The sequence below is a fragment of the Polyodon spathula genome, chromosome 11, assembly GCF_017654505.1.
Source record: "Polyodon spathula isolate WHYD16114869_AA chromosome 11, ASM1765450v1, whole genome shotgun sequence".
Taxonomy (NCBI): Eukaryota; Metazoa; Chordata; class Actinopteri; order Acipenseriformes; family Polyodontidae; genus Polyodon; species Polyodon spathula.
The window spans coordinates 34,094,784-34,115,125 of NC_054544.1; the positions used below are offsets into that span (position 1 = coordinate 34,094,784).

General features: G+C 36.1%; 1 protein-coding gene and 1 pseudogene across 1 annotated transcript; both read right to left on the reverse strand.

Annotated features, from left to right (window-relative positions):
- Positions 1-2,340: 2,340 nt before the first annotated feature.
- Positions 2,341-4,514, reverse strand: LOC121323470 (annotated as a pseudogene).
- Positions 4,515-5,042: 528 nt separating this feature from the next.
- LOC121323425 (transmembrane 4 L6 family member 4-like) lies at positions 5,043-8,663 on the reverse strand. Its single transcript, XM_041264502.1, has 5 exons — positions 8,409-8,663; positions 7,705-7,794; positions 7,213-7,346; positions 6,639-6,822; positions 5,043-6,067 (listed from the first exon to the last, which is right to left on the reverse strand). Exons 1-5 carry the CDS (start codon positions 8,580-8,582, stop codon positions 6,050-6,052), a joined length of 600 nt encoding a protein of 199 aa, XP_041120436.1. The 5' UTR covers positions 8,583-8,663; the 3' UTR covers positions 5,043-6,049.
- Positions 8,664-20,342: the final 11,679 nt, after the last annotated feature.

A 20,342-nucleotide genomic window follows, 5' to 3' on the forward strand; every position in this document is an offset into this window, starting at 1 on the left:
TGGTACAAAACAACAAGGAAGAAAAACATCCTTATTCAACACAACGTTATGCAGGCAGCAGAATCACTTAGACACAGCAGTGGTTTTCACTGGATGGTTTAGAAAGAATCTGTACAAATATGTTTCTGCCATTATAAAAGATGAATTTGACAGCAGGCCATGTTGGCGTGTCTGGTTTGTGACTGTGGAGCTTGCAGACATCGGCACATGACTAGAAGCAGGTTTTAATGACGAAGCCCTGCAGCTCTATCATTGCTTTCCCAGATTGCGATACACAGCTCTAAACTAACAGATCATTCCTTCTCAAATGGAGTTTTGTAACAAAATATACTTTCCTCTTAATTTCATATGGAGATCTATTTGGTCACTCTTCACTCTGAAGCATAAAGCTTTGGCAGTCCATTTCCTTTACAACACCTCCATAAATATATATGTTTTAGAACACAGACATTACTTTGTTGTTACGAAATGTTTATGTTGCTCTGTAGTAATAATACACAGGCTGTTGAAACACAGCAAATTCTTGGTCATGCATGCAGCAGAAGGCAGCTGTTTGGAGCTTATACAGGACTTTTTAAAATCTGACTCGTAAATCATTTGGGGGTGATGGCACATTCAGATTTCATTCAGCTTAATATCTCCATATATAGTAAAAGATGGCCTTTTGCAAAGTGATGGAGATTTCTGGGATCGGCCTAAAGCAACAGCAGCCAAGTGGAAGTGGCCATGTTATATGAGTGTCTTAGTTTGTAGTCAGACAAATGCTGGACCACAGTCATTACAGAATATCCCATGGCTGTTTTAATAAAATAAACCCAATGCAGTATTTTTTTGCAAGAAAGCTGCCTCCTCTTGCTCAAACAATGGCACTGCCTACTGCATTTCACTAGCTCTGAAGAAATTGAGGAGGTGGATGGTAGTTGCAGGGAGTTTCCGGTTCCAGAGCTAATATAAAGGCTTAATAAAAAAAGAAGGTCCTTAGTTTGAACAATTATGAATGCTGGAGGCACAGCTGTATGGAAAGAGATGAGCAACTGCCCTGAACAGTGTGTCTTGATAAGGCTTTCCAATATAGTTATATTTGTATTATTTCATTTTTATTTGGTGGACAGAGGACAGCTTTGTAAAATTAGCATACATCTGTTTTTTTGCAAATTTTTGGGCTTTTTTTTTTTTTTTTTTACTTTTACTTTTTATGCTGTTCAAAAGGCAATTTGACTGTTTTCTTTTTTGAGGAATCAGAGGTTAATTCAGGTCAAATAACAATACAGATGGGAATGTCAGAATCAGAATGCAACAACAATGAGCAGAAACAAGTTCTGGTTCATTTTTGCACTGTGTGTGCTTATAGGTTAAAATCTATATGTTTTTGAGGTTTCTTTTTGTCAACCCTTTGAAGAGTAGACCGTTTTTGGGTTATTGACCTGCATTTGACTTTTGGGTAATTACTATAGCTGCCAATACAAATGAATAGAAATATATTTTAGATAAATTCCATCTGGGCTTCTATATGCCAGTTAGAATCCCTCCAGAAAAAAAAAAAAAAAAAACCAAAACATTTTAGCTTCTTGAAGAAGATCCTGCAGTTTTAACAGCCTCCTGCATTACTGATTGCTGTCCACTAGGTATCAATGGAACTCCACCAATTCATTTTTCACCAAGGTAAAAATGCAGACCATTTTTAAACCAGCATTCAGATTTTGAAAGACATCTTTACTATATCCCCATCTGCTGGACATAAGACAACATTGTCATGTATACAGTAGACTCGGGGCATGTGTTGTTTTTAATGGTATTGTGAGACCTCAGCTTTAAAGAAAATGACCCTTTTCATGACCAATAATACAATAAGTCACCCCACACAGCAACTACAGATGAGCTGGTGACTATAAAAGCATATGTATATTGGCCTGTGGGCACCGAGCAGGTATGTACATATTAAAAAAAACATTGACTTTGAAACTTTATAGCAAAAGGGATTTTAATACACAGTACACATCTTTTCTTAGACCAGCTTAGCTAGCTTCTCAACCAGCAACCCTGAGAACCAGCTAGACCAGTTTAAAACCAGTAATCCATACGCTCTGACCAGTATACACCAGTGCTGATCACAGCTGGCTCAGCTTTACTGCTCTGCAGGTTGTTTTCATTCACAAAGTTGGGTGGGATCAAGTTAATTATGTCAAAAATTGGGTTTTATTTTCACATTTCCCTTTCAGATACTTATTGCAGGTAAACAGTTCACCAGCAAACTCGTTAACAAGACACAGCTTCTACAAAATAGTACAACAGAACCCATTTTACAAACGGTTTCAAAGTATATGTGGAACTAGATCAGCTCTATTCTTGAGTGTCATCTTCACGCTGGCTCAATGCTCTGCAAAGAGACAAACACACATAGGTACAGCAATGTAAACAACAAAGTGGACATGCAGGAATAGTTTTTCTCAAAACAGTGTACAGTCCCAATTTTCATATCAAGGTACACTCAATGTAGATGCTATCTAAGCCAATAACACTTACTGGGTAATTTATATTATTCTTTACGAATTGACTATAAGAATGTATATCGGGTGTTCCACAACTGTACAATAACAGCACATACTCAAACTAGCAGAGGTGGTGTAATGTATGTCTATACCGCATTCAGTTTATGATATAGCGAGGAATTTACTCTCACAATAATCTATTGACCAATATGCAGTACATGAAAGGGATATTGTTCTGCATTCGAATGAACAAAAAAGGGAAATTCTTATCTTTTACAGTACAAAGTGCTTTGAAATATCTGCTTGCAGCAGTTACAGTTTCCACAAAGCCTGACCAGCATCCTGTTTATTAACCAAACTAAGCAGAGAATGAACTCCATGCCACTGAGAGCCAGGAGAGCTGAGAACAGAGTCCCGTTCCACAGCACGATATTCGCTGGTTCAGTGCATGTTCTCCATACAGAGGGATCAAACAGGTAGCCGTGCAACAAAATAAAAATAGAATTGCTATGAACTGCACCGTGCTTTCTGAGCATTCTATTTCAGATTTTAAATGCCATTATTCCACTGGAATTACACATGTAACATGCCATGGGGTACCTGTAACAATATAAACGTTTTTACATTTGGATACATGCAAATATTACATGTGAAGTGAAACTATATTATTTTATTTTATTTTATCTTTATTTTTGTTTGCAAGATCCATGCTAGGCAAGACTTATTTCCTTGCATAATAAACACGTGCAACAAGGTATTGGGAATCAGTGAATTATAAATAAACGTTCTGGCAATACCTGCCAAAGCTCTTTGCAAAGGGATAGCGCCATCCTCTGGTGGTTAAACAGTAAGGCCCTTCAGTAAGAGCCAGGGCTGCAACAATGAAACAGTATCCTGAGCCAGCTATTCCGATTAGGCCAACCAGCAGCCAGCAAAACATCTATTATGGTGGGGTGAAACAAAAACTATTGTGCTGTGAAACAATGAAAATAGCTTTAAATTTACTGTATGATTTGGAACAAAACGAGTCTTACAGAACAGCCACTCCCACACTCAATGTTTCCATAGCAACCACAAGAAACAGTTTTTTTCCAAATATGTGAAGATTACAGAAGGTAAAATCACCTGGAAATTAAACAAACAGAGCTCTTATTTCTGGAAACAAATAATATACATATTGCTTAATATTTATATAACGCCCTTGTAAAAGTTTTAAAAATAGCAAATAAAACCATGCTTCATTTTCATAGTGTATTATCATTAAGAAATGGCAGAAAAAAACTATTACAGCATACAAAATACATTTAAGCCAAAATGTTATTTCCTCTATATTTAGTGAAGAGCATCCAAACAAAATAAATTCACGTTTTATGGTACACTGAAATAACGATTTGCTACATAGTCAAAGATGTTCACATTAATTTAAATGTTTAATACAACACAAATAAATGTTAAATTCCCACTATTAAATTATTTTGGTAGCAAAGTGCCACAGTCCAAATGTGTAAAAACTGTAAACATTCTTGTTGATACATCTTCTAAGAAGGATTATTATTATTATTTTTTTTTAAACACAGCCAGCTATTTCCTTTATTCCATGTTTGTAACGTATGCAGTAGAATTTTCTCCAGAACCCATGAACACATTTACTATAAACACACTTAGTGATGCGCTGTAGCATATAACCTGTACTGAGAAGACTCACCAGAAGCCCGGCTCCAACAATCCCTTCAAAGAACCACACAAAGTTAGTGAGCTTGTTGATGGCAAACTGGATCTCCCCATTGGGGAAATATAGCAGCACATCAGCAAGGACACACAACACTGCCAGTGGAATCAGAGCCGCTGAGATGTATTTTGTGCATTTCTCAAAAAACTTTCCGAATTGTGTCTCCACACCTCAGCATTGAAGCTTCAGAGTTATCAATTTTACTTCAGATACTGCAGTATGAAGAAACCTTTACAGATCTCTCCCTCGCTGGTTGTGCACATCATCTGTCTTCTGTTTGTATAAGCCTGTGCCATTCTCTGTTTTCCATGTATTTAATTAACTGATTGGGTTTCTATAACAGGATAGTTTATTCAGAGATTATGAGCAAAGCTTCACTTCTTAAAAACAGAGTCTATCACTTGCACCCGATTCCTATGAAAAATATTAAACCCGGTGAAATATCTTTTTTTTTTTTTTAAAGGCAATTAGTTAGAGGATTTTGCAACTGTTTGGCCTACAGTTCTAATTTTAGGATGGAAGAACATCTCTCAGTGTGCAATATCTGAACTAATCATTGATTTGTTTTGTAATGATCGAGTGGGGGTTTAACCACCACACAATAGAGCAGTAAGAATGTTTCTTGTATTATCTCCAATCACCTTGTCTTACCTGCAGGGGTCAGTCACCTACCAATACTCTCACAACACTTTTACCTTCACCACCCACTCCACCATATTGGGGTAACAGACAGTTTGGAGTCCATAGAGAATTAAAAAAACAAGGAGTTTTAGAGACATTAAAAACTGGCTTTTCAAGCATGTTCTTTTAATAATGAATCTGGCATCTGTTTTTTTTTTTTTTTCATAATACAGAGGAGTACGTTCAATTGATTTAAACATATCTATATACTTCCATATTTTAAGACCAAATCAGTCTTTTTACCTTCTCTAAATACAAAAATACAGCAAACAGATGTTGGTATTCTCAAAGTACCACTTCTAAAAATGATTAAAACGACATTGGTATTTAGATCCTCCATAGTAAGACCAATGTAATAGACCACACAGTGTTTTTAGGGTCCCTAGGCTTCTTTGGTCTCCTCATGAGAAATGTCAGCCATTTTAGGCAGCTAGTGCAATTACATCTGCTGGGTGGAGCTACAGTGCCCTCTATCATAGGCCTATAGTCCTAAAATCTTGTATCCCGTTTGAAGTGAACAAGTGACTTGTGTTATTTTTCACAGCAAGTCTTTCACAGTGCATTCTGACATATATTAATATATCATTTAATGAAATATAAAAAAAGATCTGCCATATAGAAGTACATTGCTGACTGTGTAATAAAGTACTCTTTTTCACTGTATACAAATACAAAATATTAAAGGTAGCATGTTTGTATGTTTACGATTTATTTAATGGTTTATTAAGATCTTTGGATACACTTCAAAATACAGGTCCAATGACTACACTGTAGCTACACTTACACATTACTTACATCAGTTATCACTTTGTCAAACACATTAATGTTGGAGTTTCATGCTCACAGTCATTGAATTGTGTACTAAATGGATAGAGTAACCGTTAGCAAATGGTAACTACAATGCCAATATGTGTAATTAATATACCTGTATTTTGAAGTGTATTCAAATCAATACTCTAACATATACAACTTGAAGGTGAATCTGCAAAAGTTTTAAAAAAAAATATATATGGTATTTGTTTTGTGCATCAATGCCCCGGAACAATATTACATTTCTGAAATAGCAAAATAGAATTTAACATTTTTATAGACTTGTACACTTGTTTACAGAGAGAAATGGGTCACGCCTTCTTCTTTTTATACAGTGCTGTTAGACAGGTCCATCGCCCTAAAAAAATAAAGAATACAAAAATTGATTACAAAGAAAATATGTAAAGAGATGCTAGCATGTATGAGTGTGTGTTAAGTGTCATGCAATTAACTGGGAATTGAACCATTACTTTAATTGTGTCCCCTCGTTATTGTGGGAAAGAATGGTGGTGTATCTTTGTCAATCAAAAAGCAGACAAAAAAGGAAAATGAGTGAGTGAGAGAGAAAGAAATACTAACTAGAGAGAAAGTCACAATTAATGAGAGTTAAAACATCATTTTAAACAACTGGGATTACCAGGATCATTTTTAGCCGATAATCATCATTCAGAATGTCATTATAGTCCAACTCTACAGCATAGATGATCAAAAACAGATACATGTTTGGCCCAGTAAAGTTGCATGCAGGGTTTGTGGGGTACTAATTTTTTGTGTTGAGGTTAAAAAATTTACAATGGTGTCTTTAAGGCCCACAACATCACAGAGAGGGTAAAAAATACCCACAGTACGCAACATTCATTTTATTATGAAAACACAATATCAACTTTATAGAAACAAATGGAAGTAGAGTGTGTTCATAAAATAGTTACCCCACAGCAGCCACAACAGTCTCCACATATTGTGCCGATGAGCCCGTTAATGACCTGGACTGCACACAGCAGTGCCTGGACACCGGCCATTATCAACAGCATAGAAAAGAGGGTCAGGTGCCAAGTAACAATATCTCCAGGCCCTTCACACGCAGTCCATAGTGAGGTGTTTGACAGGTAATTCCTGTAGAATAAATGCATGGTCATTACATAATTCAGTACAAACGATACAAACTTCATATGTAAAGGATAATATTGCGCGGGGTCCATTATAAACTGTGTATAAACTGTGTATGTTACATTGAGCTTTCACACTTAAAGGCAAATGTTCCAAACTCAACCGAACCGTACCGGGAAACGGAATATCAGCCAAGTGTGAATGGGGCCTAGTCTAATCTATATCAGTGAGTGATTAGCCCACGTGTGTTTTCTGTAATAACCTTCTGGTTGAGCCCATTGAAAAAATTGCTCACCAATAATAAGAATAATAAGAAGAAGAATTTGACATAATTGGAATTAATTCAATTTTTACATTATCTACATAGGATTAGAACATCACATTCATGTTTCTTACCCATTATTAAATGGATACTTAAATCCTTCAACAGTCTGACATTTTGGACCTATGTTAATGGCAACAGCAGACACTATGAAAGAGTATCCAGCTCCTACCAGTCCCACTGCAGCGAATATAATAGAGGTGAACATCTAGAAGAGGAAAGAGAAGTTCAGTAGGCCAACCTGGGTAAAGGGTTTACTTCAGTGTAAAAATAAATTCCTATTTTGGTTTTAAAAGAGAAAATATGTCAATACATCAAACTTCAGAGACTTCAGAGAAATATTTCACAAGGTTGTTTGGCTTCTAGTTTTGTAATATTAAGAACTATAATTTTTACTTTAAAAAAATAAAACTAAAATAGGAGTTAATTAAAGACTAGCATTAACGCTTTAAAAATATCCAACACCTGTTTGCTGGATTACTGTACAGCCCTACAAACAGGCCAATGTTACGAAGTGCAGTCGTTTTGAGGTGTGCTCATATTTGATGTTTCTATTAATTTCTTACCGCAAAACGTTTCCCGCAGCTCTCATTCCCACAGCAGCCACAGCAGTCATTGTTTTTCAGACCCAGAAAAACCAAGGCAGGGAATATCATCTACAAAGGAATGCAATGCACATCTGAATTGAACCCCAGTATGTGTCGTGATACAGACAAACCGTCAAACTGTGCATCATGATCCTTCATAGAGTTTAAACATTCTGTGTACGTAATACAGACACCATGAATCCCAATACTACGAGAGACAAAATATTAATAACACTACTTCTTTTTTAACCTTTGCTAACAAGCTGTCTTCAACCGATCACTTGCAAGTAAATGCTTATTATTTTGCCTGATTATACATGTTGCAAACTGAATTTAGGCAACAACAGAAAAACATATCTGAATGCAGGTATAAGTAGAGCATTCCTTGGAAGATTTTGGTCGTGCTCTGTCCCTTCTTCGGCAGCTTGTGGCCATAACAGTTAGTTATTTAAAATGGTCCTGTTATTTTAACTAGGCAATAATTACCAGTGATTACAGAGTTATTAATGACATAACTGAAATTCTCTCTAATGTTATTATTGAGGCTAGTATTACAACAATAACAGTTAATATTACTAAATTATTTGGTAATATCAATGGCAATATGTAGCATTAACTGAAACAGACATTTGACTTAGTTGTTTATTTATTTATTTATTTATTGAAAAATACTTCAAACTTACTAGAACTCCAGACCCCAACAACCCTCCGAAGTACCACACCTCATTTGTGATTTTCTCATTGTTATCTACTGTTTTCCCTCCTGGAAAAAACAGCAAAATGTTTGCAAGGGTGCAAAGAATAGCAAGAGGAATGAGAGTGATGCCAAGGCATTTGGCAAAGCTACCAGAACACATTATTAAGAGAAAGACAAAACAGAAGAGCAAATCAAATGTCCTTGAGGTTTGTAATTAAATCTTTTTCCTTTCTTTAAAGAATCCAATGTAGTATGACGTCCAAAAATCTTCCAACTTTGATCACTTCTGGAACTGTATATATAGATCCAGATGCCCATGATGTCACTGTGACCCTCCTTAAAATAATTAAGGTCAGTTCCATACGCTATGGCAACCATCTGCTTCAGTTAATATTCTACTACACTGGTTGAGACACTGTCATGCAATTTCAGAGATTGTGATTGTGACAAATTATTTATAGTGTTAAACTGCTTTAAAAAAAAAAACTGTACGGAAACATTTAGCAATCTATTTAAAAAACAAAAAACAAACGTAAACAAACATGCACAGGTGTGTTTTTGTCAAGCATTCTTAAACAATAATTGAAATGGTTTAGGCCAATTTTTTTTTGTTGTTTTTTTAAATAAGTTAACAGCTGCTTCACCTTCCAAAGTCCACATTTAACCTTTTTTTACAGTCAAGTGAAAGGGTTTTAGGGCTATTAGTCCTGCTGCTAACTATGTAATGTTGAGAGTGTGTAAAGCTACATCACCATCAAAATTAGCAACTAGTAATCAGCAACATAAATCATTATATTTCCACATGGATACAGAAGCTCCTGCAAACTGAACCCTGTTTTTAGCAGGGAGATGCAGCCTTTCACAGGATATATGTCAGGGATGTCATTTGCAAAACAAATACAAAACATGTGAAGAAGGGTAGTCAATTGATACAACAAAAAACCAGAGCGTGCTGCGTTGCAGGAGTTTCCCTGTGGTCTAAAAACGAAACCGTCATTGTTAGTTGTGGCAACCAATTATAATGGGCAATGCTAGTCATGGTAATGAACAGTAAATAGCCCTTGAACAAAGCAATAAAATATAAAATGTCGACTTATTCTTCTAGAGTAGACTTTACACTGACCCATACATATTTCCAATAATCCTTTGCAAGCCCCACTGCGCAGTGGTTGGTGAAGTAACAGATTTCTTTATTTGGTGTCAAATACTGGACTTTGTTTTTGTTGGCCTAGCTATTTAACATTTTTTTGCAGTGGGATTATGAGTGTTTTTTCCTGTTATTTTGTACAGCATGTTTATATGCAGACTATTTTTAGTGTGTAGTCCTACAACAGAAAGTGATAGCGGTGAGTAAAAAAAAAAAAGTCTCTCAAGTCAACTTTGTTTTATTGAAAACATGATACTGTAGAGCACTTAAAAAAAAGAAAAGCTAATGAACACTTTTTTTTGCAATATTACTTTTGATGTTTAAAATGGTTATATTATAATAACGTTACCGGTAAATGTTACCTCTAAAAATGGAGGGAAAAAAATAAAGTCAATGCTCTTTGTGAGAAAGGGTAGACAATGCCAGGATATAAGCTCTTGCAGATACAATAATGGAATAAGGCTTGGTAGGTATGCGTTACTGAGGTGTTTTACTGGTAGGCTACAGTAACCAAAAAAGCATATTCTTAGAAGCCAATTTTGTTATTCATTGTAAAATACAGTAATGTAAAATATTATCTATAAAATCACTGTTGGAAACAAAGGCAAAAACAAATTACACGTTTTCTGGATAAAAACTCCACTGTTGAAGGATCATTGGTAAGGCTGGGAATCTGAAGGAAAATGAAGATCAAAGAGCATTCTACAGAAGTTACAGATAAAGTAATACAAATGCATAGATTAGGGAAAGGGTACAAAATATTATCCAAGTGTTTGGATATCCCAGTGAGCACAGTTGGATCAATAATCAGGAAGTTGAAGCTGCATCACACCACCCAGGCACTGCCAAGATAAGGCCGTCCCTCAAAACTCAGTGCTCAAACAAGAAGGAGACTTGTGAGAAAAGCCACAGAGAGGCTAACAATCACTTTGAAGGAGCTACATAGTTCAGTAATGGTGCACCAGTCAACCATGTCAAGAGCTCTGTTTAACACTGGCCTGTATGGGAGGGTGGCAAGAAAGAAGCCGTTACTCAAAAAGTACCATCTGAAAGCACGTCTGGAGTTTGCCAGAGAGTGACCCAGCTGCGATGTGGGAAAAGGTTTTGTGGTCAGATGAGACCAAGATAGAGCTTTTTGGCCAAAACTCAAAGCGCTATGTGTGGTGCAAACCTAACACTGCCCATGCCTCAAGACACACCATCCCTACAGTGAAGTATGGTGGTGGCAGCATCATGCTGTGGGGATGCTTCTCATCAGCAGGGACTGGGCAAAATACAGGAAAATACTGCAAGAGAATCTGCTTCAGTCTACTAAAAAACTGAAGGTTGGGAGGAAATTCACCTTTCAGCAGGCCAATGATCCCAAGCACAATGCCAAAGCAACATTGGAGTGGCTCAAGAACAAAAAGGTGAATATCCTACAATGGCCCAGTGAAAGTCCTGATCTCAATTCCATTGAGAATCTGTGGCACTATTTGAAAATTGCGGTCCATAAGCGTCGTCCAACCAACCTGAACAACCTGGAGCAAATCTGCCAAGAAGAATGGGCCAAAATCACTTTGACACTGTGTGCAAAGCTGATACATACTTACCCCAAAAGACTTAAAGCTGTTACTGCAGGGAAAGGTGGCTCTACCAAATATTAATGTGTGGGGGTTGAATACTTATGCAAGCAAGATATTTCAGTTTTTTTATTTTTCTTAAAAATATTTCCCAACATAAAACCAATGTCACCTTACAATAATTGATTTTGAGTTTAAGTGTTTTAAAATAAAATATTGAGGCACTTTATATATATATATATATATATATATATATATATATATATATATATATATATATATATATTACAAAAAGAAAAATACACCTTACATAGGGTGTGTACTTGTAGAGCAAGGAGAGCCAACTTGGGCTCTTCCATGTCCTTCATTACTGTATCGATCTTCAGCAGGATCAATGAAATAATCAGGAACTGGTTGAAGCAGTCATGCATTATTTTATCGATCTTCAGCAGGATCAGTGAAATAATCAGGAACTGGTTGAAGCAGTCATGCATTGGAAAGGGTGTGTTATGGGTAGATCTGCACAGCTCTTGTGTCAGATTTGCTGGCACTGAGGAACAGTCGATTTTAATGCACGTTACAAACACACTATAGTTAAGAAGATTTGTGTCTTCCCAGGCAAAAAAAAAATTCATAACTTGCGTTGCAATATGTGATAATGCTCCAAATCCATTTGATTTTTGGGGGGTTGGGGGTGACATGAAATATCTCCCAGATGTATTAAGGAGATGAGGGAATGTTACAGATGCTGCTGTGGCTGTGGCGGCTGCTTTAAATGTGACAGAACCCTGCAGCACTGGCATTGGTGGAGACTGCTTCTGTCTCTTTTACGATGCTGAAAACAGACAGGTCAAAGGACCAAATGGAAGGTAGGGAAAACAGAATAAAAAAAATATAAATATCTTCTGCAACTGTCCAAGAACTCCATGTTTGTTAATTCTGACCTATTCAGGACAAAGTAACTTTACAGAAAGACTACCCCTGGATAATTAATTAAATCGTTTAAAGTCTGGTTTCATAGACCCTGATTAGCATTACTAGTAAAGTAAATGGTAAAGGTAGTCCAAGATTGATTGCCTATGGTGTTGGTGTTCTCACAAATTAGTTATTCTCACCTGTATAAATATTATATATGATATATATATATCTATATATTATATATATATATATATATATATATATATATAATATATAATAAATTATAATATATATATCTATCGCATAGACTTTCAAAATTTTTTTTTTGATCATCGACATAATAAACTGACCCAATTAACATCTCAGTACAGAGAAACTAGTGATATCAGTACAATAAAACCAGTGAAACCAGTACAGAGAGACTTTGTTAGCTGTGTTTTTGAGCTGTTAGGTTGCGTCTTAGTCTGCACAATCCTTCTCTGTTCTAATTTGCTCTAGTTCAATGATGGAAGGTAGGCCCTTTGTTTACTCTCTCCCTGCAGTGGCAGAAGTCCTGAAGCCCTCACTCTCAGTGTAATTGAGCAGTGTGGTTTTGATGAAGCAAACCCCCCTCATCCATGCCATGCCCTGAACAGCACTGTACCTGGAGCGGTAGCTGGCTGCTGTGACACTGTTGATTGCTTTGGCAGCAGAAAGGTACACTTGAAACATTAATGGATATGTAAATACTGTTACATGCTGACGGGCTTAAAAAACCCATGCCTCTGCATAAGATACAATAATGGGCTTGACCTGACATTACTGATATTAAAATGAAGACCAGAGATTGTGCAAACAGTCACTTGCTACCACACCAAGTATAAACACAATGCACAGACGCAGTAAAGAAATGTAGCTGTTTTTTTGTCATCTGTTTTGTCATTTGAGTGTTTTGATGCATAGAAACTATAGCTTGGGCAGCCCCAATAGCAGAATTGCAGCAATAAGGTCCTTACCCCAAGTAATGTGTTTATTAAAACAAAAATACACAATGTACCATATTTACTAAAGCACACTTTTTCTTCAGGCAATGGAAAACTGGTAATGTTTCAAGAAAAGAAAAAAAAAATCCAGTGCTAATAAATCTGTCCTAGATCTATTCTGTATTGTCATTGTTCCATATTTAAACTGTTTTATTCTTGGCTTGAGAACAATGACGGTAGAGTTCAGGAAATCCCAGTACATTCCACACAACTGAACAGTCGCCAGATTTAACTTAGACATACAATAGCCTTATCAGGGACTTAGATAAACGTATTATAGGTCTAGAAATTTTTTTACATTTTCCCAGCCTTTTGCAGTTACAACAAGAATGCTACTATAAATGTTCCTTTAACATGTTGTATTTGCTCGGGTATAAGTTTCAACAAAAATCCAAAAGTTAGTTACATTTATATATGAAAATAAAAGCATTTTAAAGCAGTTCAGCCTTATCAAGTTAGATTTGTTTTGTTAACTAATTTATCAATAATGCACACTTTAAACACGCTTTCTCTGAGTGACATTCTGCAGCTTTGAACTACCAGAGAGGGGATTCCCGGTGGCAGAGATCACTGCATTCCAATGGGAAAAATGGGCGGGTGCCCTGGAAAGATCCGGAAAGAGACTGGAAGCTTTTCTATTCAATAACCAGCCGCCAAAACATGGATGGGTTTTTAAGCTCAAACATTCAAGCTATTTATTTTTGAGCATGTGACATAAATAAAACATTTACTCTTTTATTTTTCACCATCTTATTCTAAACTAAAAACTAGTCAAGGTAGATAAGCTTTCTCTTACCAGGCCCTCAAGACAAACAACTAGGAGATACAATAAAACACTTTACTTTATTACTTATGTTGCTTCAGTCACAATGGCCAAAGAGATTCTCTTGCGTAATGTGGTGCTAGTGCGTATAGTAAATGCTTTACCAGCAAGCAAAGTTCATTGCTTTTTTGTATAAGATGAGTTTGATTCACAAAAAAGGTGAGTGTGAGTCCCACTGGTCTGGCTCCCACTGTTTGCTTATTATAGTGTCAAAGGTATTCCACGTACTCTGATAATGGCAAACAAAGGTAGGGCTCTAAATACCCATGGAATGTATTAGGCATTGTTTAAAGGGCAAGTAGCCCTGTACAGTTAATTTTAGAACGGGTTTTCCACCTCCGCCCCTTTTTAGTTTATTTATTTATTTAGTTTATGTGTTTTGTATTATGATTTATTTTGTTTGTGTTTATGTATATAAATGTCAGCGAATGCTGTGGGTTTTGTTATTGTATTTATGACGACGCAGCCGCGTTTGTTTTGGTTTTGTGTTTTGTAGCGTGGATAGGAAGTCCCATCCACAATTAAAAACCTTGTGCAGAAGGTGGCCATCTCCCTATTAATTAAGTGATTAATTTGCTGCTAATCAGGAGATGGTCACCTGCATAAATACCTGCAGTTCTCTGCACTCTGGATGGGTGTTCAGAAGTGGAAAGTGACAGGAGAGAGAAAAACTAAATGAAACCTACAGTAGCTCTCAAAAGTATTCACCCCCTTGGACTTTTCCACATTTTATTGTGTTATCAAAATGGATTTAATTAGGAGTTTTTGCCACTGATCAACACAAAAAATGTCCATAATGTCAAAGTGAAAAATAAAATCTGCAAATTGTTCTAAATGAATTACAAATACAAAACAGAAAATAATTGATTCATAAGTATTCAGCCCCTTGAGTCAATATTTAGTAGAGACAACATCGGCAGCAATTACAGCCATGAGTTTATTTGCATAAGTCTCTACCGGCTTTGCACATCTGGACACTGCAATTTTTGCCTATTCTTCTTTGCAAAATTGCTCAGGCTCCATCAAGTTGGATGGGGACCTTTGGGGAACAGCAATTTTCAACTCTTTCCACATATTCTCAATTGGATTGAGGTCCGGGCTTTGACTGGGCCACTCCTGGACATTGACCTTTTTGTTTTTAATCCACTCTAGTGCGGCTTTGGCTGTATGTTTGGGGTCATTGCTCTGCTGGAAGATGAATCTTCTCTCAAGTCCCAGGTCTCTTGCAGACTTCAGCAGGTTTTCCTCCAGGATTTCTCTGTACTTTGCTGCATCCATTTTGCCCTCTATCTCCACAAGCTTTCCAGGCCCCGATGCAGAGAAGCATCCCCATAGCATGATGCTGCCACCACCATGCTTCACGGTAGGGATGGTGTTCTCAGGATGATGTGCAGTGTTAGGCTTGAGCCAAACAAAGCGCTTAACGTTGAGGCCAAAAAGCTCTATTTTGGTCTCATCAGACCATAGAATCTTCTTCCACTTGGTCTCAGAGTCTCCCACATGCCTTCTGGCAAACTCTAGCCAAAGATTTTTTTCAACAATGGCTTTCTTTTTGCCATTCTCCCATAAAGGTCAGTTTTGTGAAGCACCCGGGCTATTGTTGCTATTGTTTTCACTTTGACATTATGGACTTTTTTTGTGTTGATCAGTGGCAAAAATCCCTAGTTAAATCCATTTTGATTCCATGTTGTAACACAACAAAATGTGGAAAAGTCCATGGGGGGTGAATACTTTTGAGAGCCTCTGTAACAGGAGCAGTGAAAGCAATCTGCCCAGCCTGACCTGTATGTTTGTGATTTATTTTTGTTTACCTGTTTTATTTTTGCGCTCTGTGAGCAATGTTTATTTGTTTAAACATTTTATTTATTTTTATATTTAAAATAAAACAGCTCACAATGCGTCCTTTCAACTGCAGTTACCTGTGTGTGCGTTCTCATTCTGGCCTGACGTCACCACTCACGGCCGTCCTGTCACAGGCATGCTATTAAGAACTATTTATTTTTAACTCTTAACTATTTATAGGCTTATTTACCTCTTATTAGGCTTTTAAAAAATACCAAATAACAAAAACTACAGTATGATAACTTTATAAAATTGTTTAATGCCAACTCTAAAAACTACAAATGCTGTTAACTAATTAATAACATGTGTATAAATATGCAAAAATGTACTTTTAAAAAAATACAAGTGAAATATTTCTCCAAATTTCTGATCGAGCACAAATAAATGACTTGCTTACTGCTTCCTATTTTAAAAAACTGAGGCAAGCAAGTAACAGAAAAAGTGATCTACTAAGTGGTTTTTTTAAATTTATTTGTAAAACAAAATGTCACTGTCTTCCATTTTAATTGACATCACGGTAGAGACCCACTGTTTGTTAACTTTCCAAGCCAAGTGATGCATTGGTAATTATTAACTTCCATATCTCCACAGTTACTGTGGAAATTCCTATATAACATTCAATCAGCAACAATGACCAGTTCTCTTTCTTTGGTTTCTACATTGGTACTAAAATAATCAAATCAGCCATTCAGTGATAGGGCAGCGATACAGAGTTACTTTTTGTTCAAACATTGCACTGTATATACTGCGTCCAATTTCCACCATAATGTTTCTCTCAAGAAAAAAGATTTATTTCATAATATGCAAGTGACTAGGTTCAAGAGAGCAGGGTGTAACTTATTACTTATATCAACTGATTATGGGTGTAAATGTTGCATGTATCTTTAAGCTTTGAACACACTGTATGTTTTATTTGTCACAGACACATTTTCAGCTTTGTATATTCATTATTTACTGATTTTGAGGGAAAAGGGTTCCCTGCTCATAACTGCATATAAATTCTGCTCCGTTTGTAGCGGTCTACAGTAGTAAAACCATTGACATGTTCATTTTGCCTTTAAAGCAGCTTTTCATGTAACTTCAGTTGCTAAATTGTAAGTCAAGCAATGTAAGCAAACATACTTCTGATTACTCATTTTTGGGGGAAATCAATGAATGAAAGAAAGAAAATGATCATGACAGATTGAAAAAGGCAGATTGTATTTTCTTCTGAAGATGTACGCTGGTGTTTCTTCTCCAGGGGCTTGCGCAATATGGCAGAAGGGGATTCTATGAAGGAAGAATTGCTGAGGCCATTGTGGAGATCATTCAGCAGAATGGCAGGATCATGTGTGTAGATGATCTTAAGCATCATGCCAGTTTGAATGTAACGGTGATTTGCCCAGACTATAAAGTAAGCGAAACAATCAAACAAACAAACAAACAAAAAAGCATGGTCGACTAAGGTATGCGTAGAATTGGAATAGTTAAAAGAAAAGTGTTTCATATGAAGTTTGCGCTTAGAAGCGCTTTGTCAAATGCAAATGATTTTCAGGTGACTATGGGAAGATGTATATTATACTTTGTCCAGATTTATTGTCATACGAATAATCCATTTAGGCAAAAAAATATATCTATATATTTTGGTCAGTATACCCACTGTTATATAATGTGGCTGTGCTCATTGAATACCTCACCATAAATTATCAATATAATCTAAATGCATACAAATTTATGATTTAGGACATTGATCATTTTAACTTTGTTACTCAGTTCAGTGGTCATATGATTTGAGTTAGTAAACCAAGAACTTGTCAAGGGGGTAATGCCATAAAAGCACCAAAAAAACCCTGTAAAATACAGTTGATTTGAGTGTTAGTTACTCTGTTTTTATTGTTGTATATCTTGTTTTAAGGAGTGAGACTCCGGGAGATAACTTCTACTGAACAAAGAATAATTGCTCTGTTTGCTCTCAATATACTAGAAAATTTCTGCATTAAAGGTATTTTACAAACACACACACACACACACACACACACACACACACACACACACACACACACACACACACACACATACAGTAGTGATATGCTGACTGGATCATTTACTCATCTAAAGGTATTTTACACATATACATGTATATCATGCAGTAGTGCTATGCTGACTGGATCATTTACTCTTCTTTTTTAAATGAAAGCGTAAAATATATAGTGATTAAACTCTGATTAACTCTGTTAGTGTGATCACCACACCAGCAGCCTCCCTCGTGAGGTAACTGCAAGTACCAGGCACCAGATGTTTATTTTAGATAGGAATGTTTACACACATTCACTGATATTTTGATAAGAAGAGCACATAAGAGGCTTAGTCACTGATGAGTCATAAGCTTTGCAGACTTTATTCTTTTTACTAGTAATCTCCAATGCAATTACATTTTCCTTTCATCTGCCCAACTGTGCCGCTTTTAATTTCAGATTAAAAAACAAAACAAAAAAAAAAAACTTTCCCAAGCTATTCTTTTTTGTCATTTATACTACTTGGTGTTGTATATCTGTCTGCCTTTTAACACCTCCCCAGAGCAAACATCCAGCTGGAACACAGCACACTTCACTGTGGAGGACAAAGAGGGCAACTCTTGCTCATTCATCAGCATTAACTAGTGGGGTTTAGAACAGGTCTAGCTCTTGAAAGTGGTGGATTTACTCAAGTAAGCACTTAGGGTGAGCTGGCACACAGCTCACATGAAAATAAATATTTCTGGAAAATAACTGACTGTACTTGGATGAAACTCTTTAGATCTAGCGTTCCACATTAAACAGATCTATCACTTTAGCTTGCTCAGGGCCTAGGTTGTGATGCTCTTTGTAGATGCTGATTACCACTGTTCTTGCACTACCCAATGTTATCTTAGGTAAGGTGGTCTAGGAATAATTCTAATCGGGGTCTGAGCAGACAAACTTATGTCTTCCCGAAGTATATCAACACTGCCCTTGTGTATTCCAAATGTATGAAAACTTAATTAATCTTATCATCACAAAAGCTGATTTAAATAACACAAAATAATAAATATTTTAGGAGAGATTTGAATAATACAAGATAACTCTTGTTTCAACAATAAGGTGAAATATATGTGTATGTATTTGAATTGTCCAGAATGGATTCATGGAAAATACAATTAAGTTGGGATTAAGGTTCAAAGTTCAAGGATTGTGCAGAGTAAATTGGAATCTTAATAAGTAAAAGCATTTTCTTCAGATGTATACAGACTAAAAATATACAAACTTTAGAAAAATCTTGAGAAAAGTAACACTATATGGCAATATAGAACTTTACAGCTAATTGCACTTTTACAAGGACATTGACTACACAATGATCTGACTGTTTGAACAACAAAGGACGGAACTACTTGCCCTTCCCTGCCTTTATTGTATGATTTCCTGTGGAAAAAATGATTTGAATGCCTATATTTTTTTTTAATGTTTCTAATGAAACAGTTCTCTTGTTGTTGTTGCCACATTTAGAACAGAGGGGCTTGCTTCAGTCCTGCCCACGATCATCCAAACTGTGTGGCTCCAGAGGAATGACCCTATCACTCAATAATCCCTGCACTGGCAACATCCACAATGAGTGAAGGGAGGGCTTCTGTGTTCCTTCTGAGTCATGGGGGCTGTCATGCATGTACAGGTAGGAACTGCACTTTGACCTGCCTACCACAAAGCTAAACAATAAGAGTGCGGTTGTCTAGTTGTCAGGAAAACATGCCAAATAAAAATACCCCAAACCATCATATCTTATCAGAGGTTTAATTTATTGTCCCGCTATCTTTTTTTATTCCTTATGGAAACTTAAAATAAAAGGAATCAATTCAAACAGACACTTGGAGCATTTTTTTTTTTTTTTTGAATCCCACGGGTAAAGTACTGATCATAAAGTGAATTATAAACCTAAAGATAAAATAAAAATAAATAGCACCTGCTTGCACAATAACCTAGTTCATTTGTACCAGGGGGTGCTGCTCTACATACCATAAACATATTTTTATATGTATGAACTTATATATGTGAACATCATTTAGGTCTTTTATTTAACATCATGTAATAAAAGAAACTTTAAACAAGAAAGGGTTCTGGGGGCGGGATCTGATACGCTAGGAGACGACTGTGTGTTGGGATATTAGGGTTTTAGTTTTATTTAATAAATCATTTTGATTATGTTTAATAATGGTGTGTTTAATAATCTACAGAACAGTGTTGAGGATTTTAAATGTACTAAAATGTATTTCATTTAAAAATCACTCTCAATAAAGACATTTCTTTTGAAAACTACTTTTGATTTGTAAAAGGCAGGACATCGTGGTAACAGATTGTGTTTTGGGTGGGTAGACTTTTATTACAGAAATTGCTGGCCTCTGCTGGTAATATGAGGTCAATGCAATACTATAATGAGTAAAGTTAAAAATATTCCAGGCTTTTTAGACAAGGTCATAATATAGGGTAGGCAAGCCAGAGAAGTGGGCAAAAAGTCAGTGTAAAAAATAAACAACCCACATAAAGTCTTTTGTAATCAAGTACAGCAGATAAGCACATTAAATCCAAAACATTTAATAATATAAACACATAATAATATT

Excerpts from the sequence above, each read along its gene's own strand:
- LOC121323425 (XM_041264502.1), bottom strand. The coding sequence starts at position 8,582 with ATGTGTTCTGGTAGCTTTGCCAAATGCCTTGGCATCACTCTCATTCCT. Across the intron at positions 7,347-7,704 it reads GCTGCGGGAAACGTTTTGCG|ATGTTCACCTCTATTATATT; the intron begins GTAAGAAATTAA and ends TTCCTCTTCTAG. Across the intron at positions 6,823-7,212 it reads AAGTATCCATTTAATAATGG|GAATTACCTGTCAAACACCT; the intron begins GTAAGAAACATG and ends TTTATTCTACAG.